Source organism: Eupeodes corollae, chromosome 1, assembly GCF_945859685.1.
Source record: "Eupeodes corollae chromosome 1, idEupCoro1.1, whole genome shotgun sequence".
NCBI lineage: Eukaryota > Metazoa > Arthropoda > Insecta > Diptera > Syrphidae > Eupeodes > Eupeodes corollae.
The window spans coordinates 21,140,438-21,160,738 of record NC_079147.1 but is presented as its reverse complement, the minus strand read 5'-3'; the positions used below and the strand labels follow the sequence as shown (position 1 = coordinate 21,160,738).

The 20,301-nt window shown below is 34.5% G+C and overlaps 1 protein-coding gene across 1 annotated transcript in view; it reads right to left on the bottom strand.

Annotated features, from left to right (window-relative positions):
• Positions 1–2,981: 2,981 nt before the first annotated feature.
• LOC129941349 (uncharacterized) overlaps positions 2,982–20,301 on the bottom strand; it is a 33,608-nt gene continuing 16,288 nt past the window's right edge. Inside the window, exons 2-5 of the mRNA XM_056049954.1 lie at positions 15,038–15,090; positions 5,687–5,907; positions 5,449–5,616; positions 2,982–3,594 (exon numbers count right to left, since the gene is read on the bottom strand). Of these exons, the coding sequence (XP_055905929.1) occupies positions 3,516–3,594; positions 5,449–5,616; positions 5,687–5,907; positions 15,038–15,090 (521 nt within the window). The 3' untranslated portion in view covers positions 2,982–3,515. The remainder of the gene's footprint in view (positions 3,595–5,448; positions 5,617–5,686; positions 5,908–15,037; positions 15,091–20,301) is intronic.

The window sequence follows — 20,301 nt, the reverse complement described above, 5'->3', positions numbered from 1 at the left end:
TGTTTGGTGAGGCCCTAGTTCACACAGGACTGTAGCGCCACCTTAAGTAAGTAAGTAACGTTGAAAACTAAAATAAGATTTTAATTTCTTATCTTTTTGCTTGAAGACTTCCCCGATACATTTTTGGTTTTATTTTGAAAAGTAGTACAACAATTGATACGGTAGTACTACGAAAATAGATTATGAGCAGTTTTTTATCGAATATGTTAACTTTATCCATTAAATTTGACAGCTGATTTGTTGATAGAAAATTTTTATTGCAAACGTTTGAACTCGTCTAAACACATATTTTTTTGTAGTTTCAAAAAATTGGGCGATTGTAATCTAATTGGTAATTTTGAATTGTCAGAAAGTTTTTGAACAGGAAACAGCAACTAAAGTTTACAGGATTGTGGCATCATCTTTTTTTTCACTGCTTTTCGACAATGGCAAGATAGTCGTTATTACCTGCTTTATTATTATTTCGCTTTTTTATATGTATTATATATTTTTATTTAATGTTTTTGGACGACCTGTGGTTTTTACTTTAAAAACATATGTTCATATTCTCTGGCATATGTTAAGAAAATTGTCTTCCAACGAGTACCAATTTTTTTTTTGTTTTTTTTAAGGCATCCAGCTTGCCCAACAGACACCTCAAACGTTATTTTGGATCTTCTACCAATCGACCTTCTTATTAAATACATAGTTTACTGCAGCGCTATTAGGCTGAAGGAATCAAACAGCTGGTTGTCAAAACCTTATGGTCACAGCAATATAACGAAATTGATTCCCTCAGATATTATCTCGGTAGACACTGACTTCTGCACTCCTTCTTTGAGCCTTAGTAAGGGTTTTAAGGTTATTTTCCCATCCAGAGAAGATTGGGAGGATGACATCGTGTCGATAGGTTTCGACACAACCATATTTACTGACGGCTCAAAGATGGAGTGTGGAGTTGGTTCTGGGATCTTTTCTGAGTCCCTAAATGTAGCTAAATCTTTTAGGCTTCGCAGTATAGCCAGATTTTTTTATTTAGAAATTGGTACAACTGAAAGATGATCTGTCATAAAAATAATTTAAAAAAAACACACAAATAGAAGAAAGTTTTGTTAAAATCAAAAGTTAAAATTAACTTAGCAAAAAAAGTAACTAAAACTAATCGTATTGACAATTTTCAAGAAGAAATTTTAAGAAAACATCTGGAAATTCCGATTCTATAAAAAAAAAAGTTCATTTAACAATTGTTTCAAGGAGGGGGTTTGTTTGTAGACTACTACATTAACATGTGGTGTTGAAGCGAGCTTGAAGCTCGCCCCGAATCTTTATATACCTGAATAGAGTTCAAATGAGCTTGAATCAACTCGAACATTCGAACCCCGTCGGGGATCGGTGTCGTGTCAAAATTTGTGAAGAAAAACCTGTATGAAGGAGTTAGTTTTACAAATAATGCATTATGGTGCGTTTGTTTGCATGTTTGTTAGGAAAAAATATAGTTTTATTAGGAGTAGGTATTCTTATATGGTGCTGAACTAATCAGTTCTTCATTGCTTAAAACGAACCAAACTATCTTACTTGCACTTCACACATCGAAACACTATTTGCATTTCAGAAAGTGCTGTCAAACTTAATCATTTTTAAATCTTCTTATGCGGTGGAAAAAGATTTATTAAATCTAAACTGAGGTTTATACCTTTGGTAGAAACATAGCAAAATTTAATTATCTTTTCAAAATAGGCCCAAATTGTCAATTTTCACTAACAAAACTAAATAATATCAACAGTAATTCCCAATGAAAAACACACATGATTCCAAATGCACGACTAGTCAACCAACACAGCCATCGAGATACAAATGCAATATAAATCGCACCATTATTTGAGAATTAAATCACATAAGATCCTTTCAAGACTCGTATAAATGTCCAAACCCATCCATAGTAAGATTCTATTCGAACTTTAATCGGTGTTGTTCATACTATGGATATTGTTTTTGTTATTCGTGTAAAATCCTACTGTACTATGGATAGATTTTCTAACAAAACACGAGTATTTTAATATTAAACAATAGAAGTTTTCTAAAAATTGAAAAACTAATACTTGTATTATAATATTTTTAAAAAAATGTCTCGAGATCTTTCAAAACTATTGTCAGATTCTCAGACGGTAACTCTGTATAGGTTAGAATTACTTAACAGGAAGACTTATAACTACTGCGAAAACTAATCTATGAATTCAATTTTATAAAAGCTCGTAAAGGCTAAACACTCCTTTTGTTTTTAAACGTCATTTTAAAACGTCAATTTTTAAGGAAATAATAATCAACTAGCAGCCTTTGGCATTTTCAAACGACATAAGGAACTTCATTTGCAGTCAAGTGTATTCCCTGAACGCAAATTAAAATCAATGTAGATAGTTAACTTTTCAGATGTCATTTATTTCAAACTTGGAACTTTACTTGAGTATTTTTTACTTCCAGAAAGTACTAAAAACATTGTCTACAAACAAACTCCTTACGAAGTTTACAAGTTTATTTTAAGTTAATTTTTGTATTGTTAAAAAGGCGCTTATTTCCAAAATGAAAAGGAACCCTTTTACACAAATATTTCAATAAATTATGAAATAAATAAAATACATCATAGAGCTATAAAGTTCAGCTTTCAGTTAAATAAAAAAACCTGCTCAGCTGTCATTTTGACATAAGTGACATGACTTCTTCCCTGAATTGTAAGGCAACTTTTTGGCATTTGGACCAATCGGATACTAGAAACTTACCTTACTTTCAAGTCCATTATGCCGTCTTAACCTGATGAAATTACCATCAACTTTTAGGAAAAACAAGTCAACACAGGAAAAGTATTGTAACAAAGTATTACGAAATGTCAAAATTAATCTGAGCTACTTTGAAATAATAAGACAAAAGTCGAAGCATTTTGTTTTCTTTTCTTATGTGATTAATGAGATCAATTTGGATTTTATATAAAGAAAAATAAAACTTTCAAGAACAGTTTCTATTGCATAGGTAAGGTACCTATAATTTATTATAAATTATAACTTCTAGTATTTATACATTGTCACGAATCGTTAATATATTTATTTGTAAACCTATTAATATCACAGTCATTGTGTTTAAATTAAAAGATAAAATAAAAAAAAATAATATAAACTAGTTCTTATTATACAAGAGGCTACATATATGTTAGCCGAAAGGGCCACTCACTTAACTTAATAATCTTAATTGTCATTAATTACGTTTTAAACTTAAAATGCGCATACACATGATATCTGAACCTAATAATACAATTAAGGTATAGTTGCATTGATTTAATAATTACGACGATGTCAGCATCCAAAGGTAGTTTAAAACAATACAATAAAAATAAAAACTGGAAATTCCCCGATTTAATGTGCTTATGATGAATAACACTTTGAGCGATTTCAAATCCGTTTGAAATTTGATCAAGTTGAAGGCATTCATATATCTAATTGGTATGGAACACTTAAAAGTTGGCTTCTGTCAGTATTTTGTTTGCTGCATTAAAATGGTCGAGCATCATGAATGTTCGTACAGAAGTCATCTTCTGTCATCAATCGTTGCCGCATTCCATACTTTTTCCTAGAATATAATAAAAGGTATACATTTAATATTATTTTAAGGAAATTCACATTGTAGTAGGAATTATTGCAATTATTTAGTATTAATTTTTGTGTTAGTCACGTTTGACTGTTTTGACATATCATCGTTTTATTTTGACATTTGATGAGACGTCAAATTGTGTCACCTGAGAAGACATTTGGTTAGTTTATATTTCTAAGATTTTAGAATATGATTTTTGACTTTTGCTGTCAAAAAGCTAAGAATAGAAAATGTATGTTTCAAACTCTCAAGAATTCTATGTCTCACAATTCACAAAAGGGGAAAAGAAATGCAAGACTAATTTGATTGCTGGATTAGAACGAATAGTGGAATTGTGTTTATGTCATTCACTTGTTCTGTTAATCCATCTGGAAAAATTCCCAAAAACCTTGGAAATATAAATTGGCCAATAAATTTAAACATCTTATTACAAATAAAATAAAAATGGCTGACCCTCTCCTCTGTCTCTTCATAAACACCAGGTTGAAGTTAAGTAAAAAGATGAGATGTCAAAGTTTAATTTTGAAGGATAATAGCTAAACCACAATCATGCGTTCGGTCTTGCTGACTTTGACATATGTTAAGTTACGAACAGAAACAATAAACTCTTATGAGGCAATCTGATTGTAACGTAAAGCTTTGTGTTCGCTTTAAATCGTAAACATCGTAAGCTTGAGTTGAACACCCGAATCATAGACACACCATATAAAGACCGGAATCTTTCGTACGTTTTACCCTCCAACACCCATTTGTTTACACTGTTGTATTTTTAATTTTGACATTATGTCCATTTTGAGATGTGAGATCCAACAACAATTCGATGCGGTGTATTTACTTTTTTTGACAAAGTTTTTTTTAATTAAATTGCTGTGGTGAGAATTTTAGATTTGATTTAAGTTTTCAAATGACGCATTTGTTGTTTTGTTAATTTGTTTAAAAATGCAGGATCCAAATGAAGATACCGAATGGAATGATGTCCTCCGTGCAAAAGGTATCCTTCTACACATGCTCAAGAATGCCATTGACAAGCGAACTAGTGGTGAAAAGTAGAAAAATATCAAAAAGTGAGTTCCAATGTTTGTATTTTCCTATCAAAAATGTTTAAAAATGCAAACATTGGAATTCATTTGGTCGTGTCCTCGTGTCGCCGCCGACGCCGCCGCCGTAGCCACTAGGTGCCTCCCTTAAAGAATATTTAATCACTCTACTTTATTTTCGTGGTGAATTGACTTTAGAGGGTTCTGAATTGACTTTAGCTGTGGGGAATTGATGTTAGACTTAAGGGTGCGTGAAAATTGACGTTTCAGCTTGTAGGCAAACCAGAATGACAGATTGGCTTATATGGTGTGTCTATGACCGAATAGATCTTATTTTCTATTATGTCACACTTTGACAGCTGAAAATGTATTGTCATTAATTTCATTGGTTTTATTTCAGAATCTGTGTGTAACAGCAGTGACCCCTTCTGTTGTTAAATTTATAAAAACAAAAAAATAAAACAAATAAATAAATGGATGAAAAAAGTATAGGTAAACTTTTTTCCCGAGGTTTTTATGTTTTGTAAATTCTAAGGTCGCGTTCTATCACACATGATATCGTAAAATTTTGTAAAGTCGGTCAGAAAGCTGTCAAAACCCTAACAATTTAACGCGTGGTTATTGTTATGCACTTAGACTGTAGAATCAATTAAACAGACTGCGGAGGGAATCCAATGTCAATTTGACATTTTTACCAGTATACAAATGTCAAAAAATCACTAAGAATCCATTCGCAAAGTCGACATCGACATTTGGCTTAAAAATATACTTAAAAAAATAATTTAACTAAACTTACTCTAAATTCGATCGCCACATCACAAGGCCAGCATATATTCCAATTGACATAACGGCTAAGCCAATAAGGGCTATTGTCAAGATGACATGTCCTTGTTGCATTGTTTGTGAATTAACTTCAATGTTCTCCTCAATAAATTCATTAGTGTCAAAATTCAATGAAGGACCTCTGTTAAAAAATTTAATAAAATTTATATTTAGTAAATTTCTAGTAGGCAATAAATTTTCGGTTTGCTTACTTGAAACGTTCTTCGATTTCAAGATCTTCTTTTTCGATTCTTCCTGGTTGAAGAATCTCAACTTCATATTTTAAATCATTTACATCCTCAATTGAGTCACGATTTTTTGGTGTCTTCTCTTCGCTGTCGATGTGTTTCTTACGAAACTGGATTGATTCCAGTCCTGTGTCATTTAAAATAAGACTTGTTGATTCTGAAGAATTATTATTTCTGGTTTTGTTCTGGAAATTAAAATAAATAAATAAAGATATTAAATGCATGATTAATTTAGTTCAAATAAACACGGTGAGGTTTTATTTGATGAAGTTTAATGCTAAACCAATAAAAAACAATTTTAAGAATTTTATAATGTAATCTTCGTCATGGACTGTGCGTAAATGCTTTTAACTAATTAAACTAATAATTTGTGTCAACAAAACAACTATACAAAATATTTGTTTTTTTTTTTGGAATGTCATTATTTAACTAAGTAAATTAAATAATCTGACAGTTTGAACACAATCATTTGAAAATAAAATTTCATATACTTTATAAATTCAACCAAGTTTTACAATTTAAAAATTTCAGGAAAAGATTGATTTTAAATTGATTGTTTTCTACGTCCAGGCAACTGTCAAAACCGCTTGTGGACAAGTTGAATCATATAAAAACTTATTTCACTTAATCTTGGCACAGAAATTAAAGTTAAAAGTTGAAGGAACAGAAAAGATTGAAATTAAAGTTAATGAAACGGAAAAGATTGATTTTAAATTGATTGTTTTCTACGCCCAGGCAACTGTCAAAACCGCTTGTGGACAAGTTGACTCATATAAAAACTTATTTAACTTAATCTTGGTACAGAAATTAAAGTTAAAAGTTGAAGGAACGGAAAAGATTGATTTTAAATTGATTGTTTGCTACGCCCAGGCAACTGTCAAAACAGCTTGTGGACAACTTGAGTCTTATAAAAACTTATTCCACTTAATCTTGGCACAGAAATTAAAGTTAAAAGTTGAAGGAACGGAAAAGATTGATTTTAAATTGATTGTTTTCTACGCCCAGGCAACTGTCAAAACCGCTTGTGGACAAGTTGACTTATATAAAAACTTATTCCACTTAATCTTGGCACAGAAATTAAAGTTAAAAGTTAAAGGAACGGAAAAGATTGATTTTAAATTGATTGTTTTTTACGCCCAGGCAACTGTCAAAACCGCTTCTGCACAATTTGCTCATATAAAAACTTATTTCACTTAATCTTGGCACAGAAATTAAAGTTAAAAGTTAAAGGAACGGAAAAGATTGATTTTAAATTGATTGTTTTCTACGCCCAGGCAACTGTCAAAACCGCTTGTGCACAAGTTGACTCATATTAAAACTTAATTCACTTAGTCTTGGCACAAAAATTGAAGTAAAAGGTTAAAGGAATGGAAAAGATAACTTTAAAAAGTTCTATTCTGAAATATGTATTAGGGAAATTTGGATTGATATCTGAGAATTTTGTCGGTCAGTTTGATAAAACAGCAGACGCTTCTGCATTTTTTCTCTTCCTTTTTAAATTTTCCAATTAAGAATTCTTGAGATATCGAATCATAAATCATATGACAATAGGCCGGGGCATTTGGCGTTTTTCTTTTTTAGTTCAGAGCTGAGCACTGAGCAGAGTCTGAGCGAACATAGTAGAGTAGAGTAGAGTTCTGAGCAGAGTATGTTCAGAGCTGTCTGATTTAATTATGAAACAACTTGAGTACCAAACTGTCATGATTTAAAATGTCGCCTGTTTGAAAACTTTCAAAATTTTCTTTAATTAAAATTATTCAAAAAACAGCCATAGAGTTGTTCCGTTTGAAGCCTGAAATAAATTTGATTCATAAAAATGGTATATGCAATTAGTTTTTTCTGAATTGACTTTCCTTCTGCACTAAAGCGACCAGTCTCTTTCGCCATTATTATTGTTTTGACGATGATTTTTTAAATTTATTGACTTTCAAAAATCAAATTGTTTGTTTTCAGCATTTTACTCCGTTTACTCTGTTATTTTATTCTGAGCTTACAGAACGTGCTCTGAACATGTTCAGAACTAAAAAAGAAACACGAATTTGAAGCTCTGAACGATCAGAGCTCAAAAAGAAACACAATTATTTTTTTGACAGTTCGAGCTCTGCTCTGAACTAAAAAAGAAAAACGCCAATTGTTTTTAACTGACAAGTTTTAGTACCAACAAATTGAGTAACTTCAATTTGTTACCATAAAAATGTCTTGCGTCTTGTATCAAAGATTATCCACAGAAAATAAATTAGCTATAAGTTTGTTAACACACAAGTTCAAACTTTATCTTTGAAAGTAACATTTGCCGTCATTTAAACGAGTATACTCATCTAATTAACTAATTTCCATTCAGTGACATTCTCTTATCGTTTAACTGTCAAACATTACCTATGCAAAAGAGTACATTAAGCCATCACTCTGATCTATTTTGTGATGAGTAGAAAGTCGATGATCACGATTGAAGTTTCATTTGATCATATCATCATCTTCATATTATGACTTCAGATGGTGAAAATAAAACAAAATTCAAACTCACGAAATTCAAATAAAATTTCTCAAACCAAAAATAAACAAAAATCAAACCAATTTTTGAAACTCGTGATTTGTTTTACTAATATTATTAAACAAGTAATAATCATTTGATGCATTTATTAAAGTCAAAAATTTATCAAACGGATGATGAGTCGAATTTGATTTCTTTGTCCATTCAATTAGCGTAATTTTTGGCCAATAAAACTTATTTATATTCTTATGATAACGCCATAGACGTACTTACAAAGGTATACGAATTCATTAAATTAATGTTCCTACAAACTCTCGCTGTCGAAAAAAAAAACATATAATTTTGTAATTAGCATAAAATCATGTGTTTGTTCAACACATGCATATTTCTTTTTATTTTAGCTCAAGAAGTATCTAAAAACCTGTAGATAAAAGTGACGTCTAAACTACTCATAGATTTGTAAACTAACTGACAAAGTGACAACCAACTATTCTATGGATGTGTCATCATGGGAATCTCCAACGTGTTTCTGCGAAAAGTATTTAAAGAATTTACAACTTCCGATTCACACAACAATACAGAAAAATATTTAGTGACGAATGAAAAATAAAAAAAAGAGGAATTTTTATTCAAAATAAAATTAACATCAAAGACACGTGAGTCTCTGGTCCTCTTGTGCAGCGCCGTTTTATATGCCTGCTGTTTCTCTGCATGCGATTGCCGATATTCGTCGTCAAACCAGGTATTTCGCTGTGGTGGCCGTGTGAAACCAAGCACTTCAGAGGCAGCATCTCTGATGGCTGTAAGGCAATGTTGCCACTGGTTTTCAATGCTTAATGCAGGCGGCATAGGACTCCTTAGGAGGTTATTAGAGACTCGATCGGAAAAGGACATGGCAGTCTCTTGCGATTGTAGCCGTCTAACGTCGAATCTTCTCACAGTACTTCCTTGTTTTGGCTTGGATCGGGATATCCGTAGCCGTACCTTGCCTACACCGCGGTAGTGATCCGAGGTTGGCGTTAAAATCTCCTAAGACAATTTTAATGTCATAGCCAAGGCACTGCTCATATGTCTTGTCCAAGAGCTCGTAGAATATGTATTTGGTGTCTTCATCTTTCTCTTTGCGTTGGCGAATTTATCCTCGATGCGGATTGTCGTAATGCTCTTGCTCACACTGTTGAAACTCAAGACTTTTTGCCTGAGTCTTGTTCGAACACGCTGTCTTTGTTCTCGGTAGCATGTTCGGTAACATTCATCGTAGTCTTTTAGTTTGCGTTTGCCCGGTCCATCCCATCGCACTTCTTGGATAGCGGTAATATCTGCCTTGCAGCAGTTTAGGGCTTCCGGTAATTGTTCGGCTGCACGTGGTCTGTAAAGGGACCTAACATTCCACGTACAGATCCGAAGTTCGTTCGGAGGGCCAGATCCCTAGTATAACTCTAAAGATGTGGAGCCGCATAAACCGCTCCTTATAGGCCTGGGCTCCGAAAATGTCGTAGAAGCCCTATAAGGTGTTCACTAAGTAGTTCAACCTTACTGGAACTGTATACGCCACCGTTGTCAAAAAAATTAAAATTCTTGCTTTCAATGAAAACCAATAGTAGCTATAACTGGCGCCTTAAAGTAAACTTTCCATCAAAGTTATATGGAAAATAATTTTTTGGCAGCTGAGAATTGACAATTCAGATGACAAAGCAAGAGCAATTAAAATAGTTTTGCATTTCTTTTCTTCCTTTTTGAATTGTGTGATATGTTTATACCGGTGAACTAGAATATTACCGTATCTTCTAGGCCCTGTTTTATTAAACTAGTACAGGTGGGTATGAACACATCTTTGACTACGGCCTTGGTTCTTTTTATTTTTATTAAGGGTTACAATTTAAAGACTATGTATTTTTTTGTATGTTACAAGCACGTGATTTTTTTCATTGATTACATTGTCAGCAATTTACACCTTTTGTCAATGTTGACATTTGTGATCAGAAACCAGATAACATTATGTAGACCTTTTGATAATTATTATTGTGAACGACATAGAAACCTCATATATACTATTTGCATAAAGTTATTGCAAAAGAAGATAAAATCAATATTTGTCTATATTGCAAATTAGGTTATTAAATTATAGCACGTCGTCGATCAGGTACTATAAACGTAGAAGATAGATATTATTTGTGTTGGCATTAAAAAACATACGTGTCAATTTATAAAAGAAACACTAATTAACTAAGTATAAAAGAAGACGCGCAAATATTTGAATTCTTGCAAAAATTGATATAAAAACAAAATCAAATATTGGTTTTTAGGTATGTAGGTAATTCATGTGGCGGTTTATCAAATGAACGACGCAAAATAAAATACAAGCATTCTTGATTTTGTTAAGGTTAAATATATGGATATAATAATATCAGGGATGTGATTTTTGTATTCTTTGTATTTTAGTAGTAGATAATGGTAATTTTATAATAAGAAGAAACACCAACAAGAGGCTTCTTACTTTTAAAATCGTTTCTGATATTTTTAGAGCAGTTTTGATTCCATTTCAATTGGTTAGGTGTTCCTGCCTAATAATGAGCAGTTTAAGACGACATAAGAGACTTGGAAGTAAGGTAAGTTTCTTGTTTCTCATTGGTCAGCTGCCAAAAAAATGTCTTTCAATTAAGACAACTTTATTTGAAAGCTTAATGGAAAATAAGTAAAACAAATATCTCTTATAGTTAATAAAGTCAATGCTACTTATTGTAATATGTATGTATACCCTCTATATCTTTTAATATCGTGTTATAGTAAAATAAAATAAGGGGCAACATCTAGTGATTAATAGGAGAACTCGCTTTGTTAAGCATCTAGTGATTAAGATTAGAAAAGCATCGAGAAACATCTAATGATTATGAGGAGATCTAATTTCGAGAACATTCAGCGCATACAAGAACCTCGAAGGGGCAACATCTAGTGATTAAGAGGGGAACTAGCTTCGTTAAGCATCGAGAACAACCTAGTAGTTTCTCGAAACGATTTAAGGTATATAAATAGGCGCTCAAAAGCGAAGTAGGATTATTTTGGTTGTTAACTGCGAAAAAGTAAAGACTGCGTTTAAAAAGTAATAATTGAGTATAGACTGTGTTTGAAAAGTATTAATTGTTCAATAAATAATTTGGAACAATTTAAATAAAGTAAAATTGTGTTTTATTTGCACGTGTGAATTAGTTTTAATTGTCGGATCAAGCCGAATATTACATTGGTGTCAGAAGTGGGATTAAAACTTATTGAGAATAAGAACAGTGAGCAGTGATTAAACCATTTTGTGTAAAGTAGTAAAGTTAAAGAAAAAAAAATGGGTGAAGTTTTAAAAGACTTAAATGTCCCTGAGCTAAAGGCCGAACTAAGCAAACGTTTCTTAAGCGCGACAGAAGTAAAAACCGAACTCGTTAAACGGTAACAGGAATATCTGGATCATCAAAATGAAGCCTCAGATACGTTTGCTTTCGAATTAGAAGCAAAGGTGGAAGAGGTAAATGCAAATGTTGACTTATCAAACATGGTTCAGTTCTTTAAGCCAAATTTGAAGAAAATAAAAATGATGTCCTGAAACAAATAAAAGCCCATAGAAGCGACCAAAAGCAAGAACAGCAGAATGTTCTCAAACAACTAGAAGCCCAAAGAAGCGAACAAAAACTAGAACAGCAGAATATTTTAGGGCGACGAACAGAAAAACCTTTTAGAAAGCAGGTTTGCGGACTTCGAAGAGAAAATCAAAACTGTCGACGAGCGAATTGACGAACAAATTGAAACCATCACAAATGATTTAAAAAATCATGAAAGCTCGAGAATCTTCTGGTGTGTGCTCCAGGAAGCGAGAAGTGAATCCTCCAAGCTTTGATGGGCAGATTTCATGGTCAATCTACAAGAAACAGTTTGAAGCAGCAGCGTTAACAAACAGCTGGGACGATCACTAAAAATACATTGCTCTTACGCTTGCTTTAAGAGGATCTGCTGCTGAACTGCTACAAACCATCCCAGCAGAGAAGAGTAGTGACTTCTTGTAAACGCAATCGAACAGCGCAGCGGTTTGGGGATAGCCACACGACAGAAGTCTTCCGAGTTCAGCTTAACAATAGGACACAGAAAAGAGGTGAAACTCTGCAGAAGCTTCAGGCCGATATCGAGCGATTGGTTCACATGGCATATCCAACAGCTGGTAACGGATAATAAATCAACTTGCTGTTGAAGCCTTTGCGAGAGCTGTGGGCGATATACATCACCAGGAAGTGCAAGAATGCTTTTGTCAGAAGACTACTGTGGAAAAGAGTCAGCGAAACGGACTAGCACGTCTTATTGCACTAACTGCAATAAGACTGTTCATCTACAGCGACAGTGCAGATTACCACGAAGAGGAACCGCATGGCAACACTTTGGAAACAGAAATTTTTTAATTGGTCAAAGTAACACCAACAACCTTGCTTCCGAAGTTGTTTCAAACCCGGTAGAACGAATAAGAACCAACTTTAAGGGCAGAAGCTTGTTTCTGGTACTGATGGCCCCAGGAACTACATCCAGGTTTACCAAACACAACGTGACAACAAGATCAGACTGTATAGGCAAGATTGTAAGATGGAAAAGAAGTGGTTACTGTCCAACAAACCAGAGCCGATCCCATTTATGGCTGAAGCAACGACGAGTTGAGGAAAGCTCAACAAGAAGACTCAGATATCGAACCCATCCTCGCTCGAAGGAACACCAGGAAAAACCAGAATGGGCTGATATCTCCGAGAGAAGTCCAACTCTGAAGGCCTATTGGGCATAGTGGGACTCGTTTCATGTCCAAGAGGGTGTCCTTCGACGTAAATGGGAATCAGCAGATAGAAAGTCTTATGCAATGCAGCTAGTCTTACCGAGATCGAAGGTTATGGAAGTTCTGCGAGAGATGTATGGTGAAGTTTTGGGAGGCCATCTAGGAGTGAACAAGATGCTAGAAAAGGTTCCACAATGATTTTACGAGAAGTGGTGCCAAAAATGCGATACCTGTGCTGCCACCAAAGGCCCGAACACAAAGAACCACAGCCAAATGCAACAGTACAATGTCGGAGCACCCTTCAAAAAGATTGCAGAAGACGTGGCAGGTCCATTTTCGGAAACAAATAATGGAAATCGTTACATTCTGGTCGTCATGAATTACTTCAACAAGTGGCCTGAAGCATACGCCATTCCAAACCAAGAAGCCAAAACAGTCGCAGAGCAAATTGTCTTCAACTGATTGAGCAGATTCGGCGTTCTATTAGAATTGCATTCTGACCAGGGAAGGAATTTTGAATCAAACATATTTCAGAAAGTTTGTGGGCTTCTTGACATCAAAAAGACAAGAACAACACCACTCCACCCACAATCTGACGGCATAGTCAAACGATTCAACCTAACCCTGAAGGAACATCTTTGCAAAGTTGTGGACGACAACCAGCGAGATTGGGATCGACACATTCCACTGTTTTTAATGGCGTATCGAAGTGCAAGACATACAAAGCTCAACTGGCCATACACCGTCTGAGGTTTTAATAGGAAGGAACATCAGACTGCCGAGCGAAATAAAATTTGAATGTCCCGCTTCGGAGCCGAAAACCAAGGATGACTACATTGATGACCTCAGAGAAAGACTCCTTCAGATCCACGACAATACCAGGTTGAAAATAAAGATGTTCAGTGCACGAATGAAGACACGCTACGAGCGACAACAGAATTCCAAGCTGGAAATCGGGTATGGCTTTACAATCCCCATCGACAAAAAGGTTGTCACCGAAACTTCAACTTCATCTCTTTTAATATGGTGTTATAGTAAAATAAAATAGGGCGCAACATCTAGTGATTATAGGAGAACTCGCTTTGTTAAGCATCTAGTGATTAAGAGGAGAACTCGCTTCGTTAAGCATCGAGAAACATCTAGTGATTGAGAGGAGAACTAATTTCGAGAACATTCAGCGCATACAAGAACCTCGAAGGGGTAACATCTAGTGATTAAGAGGGGAACTAGCTTCGTTAAGCATCGAGAACAACCTAGTAGTTTCTCGAACCGATTTGAGGTATATAAGCGAAGCGGGATTATTATTGGTTGTGAGCTGCGATAAAGTAAAGACTGTGTTTAAAAAGTAATAATTAAGTAAGGACTGTGTTTGAAAAGTATTAATTGAAAGTGTTCAATAAATAAGTTTGGAGCAATTTAAATCAAGTAAAATTGTGTTTTATTTGCAAGTGTGAATAAGTTTTAACTGTCGAACCAAGCTGAATATTACATTTTGTTTAAATGACAGTTGAAAGCTTTTTTTGATTCAACATCAAGCTGAACTTTATTGCTCTGCTTGTATGTTCTCTGTACAATTCTATTTAAATAAATATTGAAAAAGGAATAAGTAGGAACTTTTTCTTGAAATACAATTACAAATTATGACGCACTTGTATCTTGTGGAAGAAGATTTTTTTGTAGATAATAATTCTGTTGGTACTTTCTGAAAGTAAAAGATAGTCAAGTGAAGATCCAAGATTAAAATTAATGACATTTAAAAAATTAACTTGGTTTCATTTTGCGTTCATAGAACGCAGTTGACTCAAATTAAAGTCCCTAATGTTGTCTGAATGTGTCCAAAGTCAAATCTTCTATCTAAAAGAACTGTCATTCTGACAGTTTTAAAATGTCATTCAAAATTTTGGCAAATGTGAATTTGTAAATACAAATACCTCCTAAAGCAAATAAAATATAAATGAAATGAAAATGTGTTGCTGATGAAAATGGTGACAAACAATTTAAAAATACAAAATTATAATAAGAAGATACTAACCATCGTTTGTAAAGTTCCGTTCCTGTTTAAAATATAAAGCGGATTGGCTGATTCTGAAAGATGGGGAAACAAAATGTCATTTAAATTTTTATTCACATTTCTGTTTGCAAAATAGCTATACAATTAAAACTTAAGCATTAAAAATAAAAGCATATGTAACTAAAATATAAAATTGCGAAGTCATGGTCATAGCTGAACATTTAATATAGAATATTTTAATTTCGATCTTGTTAAGTTTTTTTCCACTTAGGTCATAAGTCATGTGTACATAAAACAGTGCAAAAACAAAACGATTCAATACAACAAACATCACTCAAGATCAATTATCCGGAAATAATAAACGATTATAAAATTCTATGCATTATTTAATTATTGTTAGTGAAAGGAGAATTCATGTTTTCGTTTTATTTTCTTCCAAGTATAAAGACAAATAAATTATTACTTTGAAGTTTCTGTTTCAAGTTTACACTACAGTGATTAATCGCGTGTATTTTTACAGCGGCTATAAAATGATATTTATACTTAATTATTATGGTAACTATGGAAAATTTAAAGAGTTAACGAGAAGGAAACAAAGCTATAAATGAAAGTATGTAGAGATATGCATTACTCTAAGATATATTTGTTGCTGTCAAAAAAGAAATCAAAACCTCGATTTTACACTTTTTGATTAAATGAACTCATAACAGATGGGTACCAAAAAGTTTAAGAAAGTTCCAAATGAAAATTGTGTTACCAATTTGATGTGATTCATCAGATACCTTGAAAATCAATTATTTTTCTTTATCTTAAGTCAGGAGATAGTAAAACTACTAACGAACATAAAAACATGACACATTGTCATCGTATATGTAAACAATAACATTGCTCAAGCAGGAACAATTTTGTAATTCTTGTTTGCTGACGGAACGCATCTACTTCTTCGGTTAAATGTTGACATAAGTGACATTGATACTTTATTGCTTACAAAATAGATAATTAAGCTGTCAAAAACAATCTTGAGTGATTTTAAAGATTAAAACATTTGTATTTTGCATAATATTTGTGATTTTATTTTTGATTATATTCTGAAATACATAATTATAAAAGTGCATTTAACCTTAACATTTTTATTTTGATTTTAATATCATAAAACTTTTGTTTTGTTAAAACGATAAGGATGTCTTTAAGTACATTCAACTGTCGTATCAGATAAACAAGAAGTAATTAAACGCCAAATATGTACTGAAACCTGATTTTCCATACAGTTGAAAGTTCATAAGAAATCAGGAAATAATTTACAATGGACTTTTTTGAGGCGATTCATTTTGACATTTGTCATACCATTCTTTGAAATGAATCATTTAATTAGTTAAGATTTAAGGAAAACGATGATTCTGCGTTAAACGCAGAATAAATTAGGTTTAATACACATATTAATTTTTTGAGGCAACTTATTTTAAAATCTATCCTGTCATATTATCTCCCATATGCTTTATGGTTAATATTAATAGAAAAGTGATGCAAGCGTTTTAGTGTTTTTTCTTGAGAGTGAGACAAAATGATGAGACGTCAAAATTTTACAAACACATATCATTTAAAAAAAATATCATTTTTAATAGCAAACAAAATTATGACGTTTCTGTTGACAATTCAATTTATTCCACAACTGAAATTCATTGGCTAAAAATTAAAATTTTATGGTACAGGACTACTGGCATTGTAGTAAATTATTTTTCGCTTAGTTGCATTGAAATCGGCTCAGGCCTATGACATTGCTCCTTCTCACGCTAGGTAACCTAGCTGAATAGCTGTTACCGAATCCCAATCTTTTTCTTACATATCAGAATGATAATTTATCATCAACTGACTCCTCATCCTATCTCTTCCTCCCCAAACCACCTCTCATCTTTATTGGGCTGCATCTAAAGTGTTAAACGACCCGTGCCGATGATCAGCCTGGGAGCCCAATTCAAAACAGCCCAGTCTCTAACAGAGTGTCCGGATATCGGGCGGCAGTTTGGCGTCAAAGCCTGTTGCCGTATCTCCTGCGGCCAACACAGAGAAGGGAGTAATGGTTAACGATGGACCCTTCTCTGCAGGGTTGTTAAAAATGAGAGTACATCCAGAAATGGAAAGGGGAAACTCTCAAAAAGCCTTTATAGACAAAGGAGGCAAGCGGGGAAAATCCTAAAGACCTCTGGTGCATCATCGGGGGCTGAAAGGACACTGTTGAATGGGCTAAATGCTTACTTGCTGCAACAAGGACCAGTAATGATTCTACGTCTAAAAGAGAAAGGTCTCTTGAGAGAGCCGTCTCGATACCAAAACAGCCTCGGGTGCACAACACCAACACTTCCTTCAATCCCATCAAGAAACAATCCAGTTTCAGTGACTTCGCGAAGGGCAAAGTCTTTGTTGCGGTCATTGACAGGAGCTATGCTGATGGCACGATATCGTCTGATCGTTGGTAGTTGGTAAAAGTTAAGCTCCATGGTGGCTTTTTTAGCATTTTGAGGGAGCTCCAGGACCACTTCCTCCCATAAGCGATGGGGTTTGGCATCGAGGCCATGTAAAACTCATGGTTTGTGGTGACCAGAGGACTTGTGACATATACAAGCTCGCTGTCAGCCGGTTAGGGAAGTTTTGGCCAGGTGTCGCTATGGAAGACATTTCTAGCAGATCTAGAGCCCGAATTTGGATTCCAATTGAACCTGCTAGTATCGAGGACATTCTCGACATGATTAGTGTTTGTAACTCCTCCCTTCCGACGCATAACTGACAGATAGTCAAGCTTGAGGAAGTAAAGGGTCTTTGTAGGAGTGCCATTGTGGTACTCAATAAAGCATCCTTCGCTCCTCTCGCTCTTAAACGAGAGCTCTGTAAACTATGGCTTCGAATCCATTAAAATTCGAATTTACAAAAAAGATGAGGTTAACGCGGATAGCGGGCCCCTACAACAACCGAAGCTGAAGTCGCGGTTGGTAGGCCTGGGACGTCGTCTTCTCTCCTAACAGAGGCCGACGATGCACCCATGCCCTTTCCAATCGCGATTACACGCTCTAAAAAAGTCGTACACAGGCCATTTTTAATGGAGACTGAGGACGATCTTAACATGAACCTTTCGCGTGAGGAAGAACTCTTGGGTTCATCCTCACACTCAGAGGATGAGAACATAACCGTAGTGGAAGTTGATCTGCCTAATTGTAGCCGAAATGCTGCACTTATTACAGATTAATCTCCAACACTCCATAAAGGCCTCGGCCTCACTTCTTCTTCGTCGAGCAAGAAACGGGGAAGACATTGTCCTGATCCAAGACCCATGGATTGTGGGATCCGTTGTTCAAGGAATCGGGACTCCTGGGTACTACACACTGTGCGAATTTAATTTACTGTGTTGCAGTATGGTGGACTGCTTTAGAGAAAGGTATAAACAGGGATAAGTTAAATAAAGTCCAACGTTCAGCTTGCCTATGTATAAGCAGATCGCTTCGCACGACCCCATCTGCGGCACTGGACACCTTACTCTACCTAACACCTCTTGACATATTTAGCAAACATATATCAGCAAGCTCTGCTATTCACCTCAAGCTTTGTCACAGTGGACTTATAACATCGTTGGCCATTCCGTAATTCTTGGGTATTTAAAAACAATTCAATTGCAATTCGACAGAATTTCCAGATTTCTGTATCTCCCAGATCGCTTTGGGAGGATAGGACATTCCTGTGTCAAAAACAAAAGAAGGAGTTGGTGGAGGTGTGTACTCTGAACGACTGAAATTAAGTCTCTTATTCCGCCTTCCCAATCATTGTAGCATGTTCCGGACGGAACTTTTGGCAATAAAGGAATTCTGGTCCTGGTTTAAAGAAAACGTAATATCGACGTTTGATATCCGTATTGTCTCAGATAGATAGGCCGCTATCAAATATCAGGACTCTGTCTCTAAAAACTCTATAACCAGTTCAATATTCAGCTTTGCTGGGTCCGGGCCATAGAGACATTCCAGGTAACTGTAAGGCAGATGAACTCGCCAGGAACGGTACAGTACAGGCCATCCTACCACGTTTGGCACGTACTGGCATACCAATTGCTACTTGTAAACTGTTGCTAATGCAAGACGCTGTGAGGAGGGTAGACACCAGGTGGAACAACATCACCACGTGTCAAGTCACAAAAAATATCTGGCAAACACTGGATTAAAAACGTACAGGGTGCTCGCTCTCTCTAAACAGATCGCATATAAGCTCGATAATAGGTGTCATATCCGGACACTGTCTAATAGGAAAGCACTACATGAGACTAGGCGTATTCTGAAATGACTTTTGCAGTATGGACGGGGAAGAGGAAGATATAGTTCTTCATCTTCTCTGCACATGCCCTGCTGGCTCGAAAGCGCAAGAATTACCTAGGCTACGGCGACATTAACTATTGAAATTTTTTTGTTATTTAACTTTCGCATACAAAACTTCTAACACCATCTTGAGACTACGGAGATGAAAACCACAACTCCATGATAATACTATAGATTTTATACATATAAAGATGAGAGATTTGGTGGTTTTCTTATTTTCTAAAAATTGTAATGCATTGACAGATCTAATATTATGATTACTGCCTCGAATCAATTGGATTTTCAATGATTCTGAAATACAAATACCTCGAATGACAACTGTCAAATTAGATTGGTTATACAAATTCCGTTCTCAGATCTCTGACAGTAAAATTGAGAAATTTGTATAAGAAATTGAACGCATTCATTGAGCTACTGACTACGTAATCGAAACTCAAGCAGCAAAATTCGAAATTGCACTACGAAGCTAGTAAATCCGTCAAAAGTTCATTAGACATTTATCATTTCAATGACTTTTAACTTAAAATAAGAAACTTTTGTTTATAAGAACTTCAAATAATCCTTTTTGTTTTTAAATTCAATAAAATCAAAGCTAAAAATATAATATGAGTGATTTATATTTAAGTACTTAACGATTAATTGAATTTTGAATTCGAGTAAAACGTCAAAATCAGTGCCCATAAACTTTGTAGCCGCAATTTTATCACTATGACCGTATGGACAATTTTAACTTTGTAACATCAAAAGCCAATCAGAATGACTTGACAACGAGTCACTAGCTTAGTGAATACCTCCATTCAGTTTATGTTTCTGAGAATACGGAAATCTCTGAGTTCTTAGAAATATTAATTGGCTACTTCTTAACAACAAAAGTAAATACATACCTGCTGATATTATCCACTAGTAAGCAGATGAATCAAAATAAGATCATCG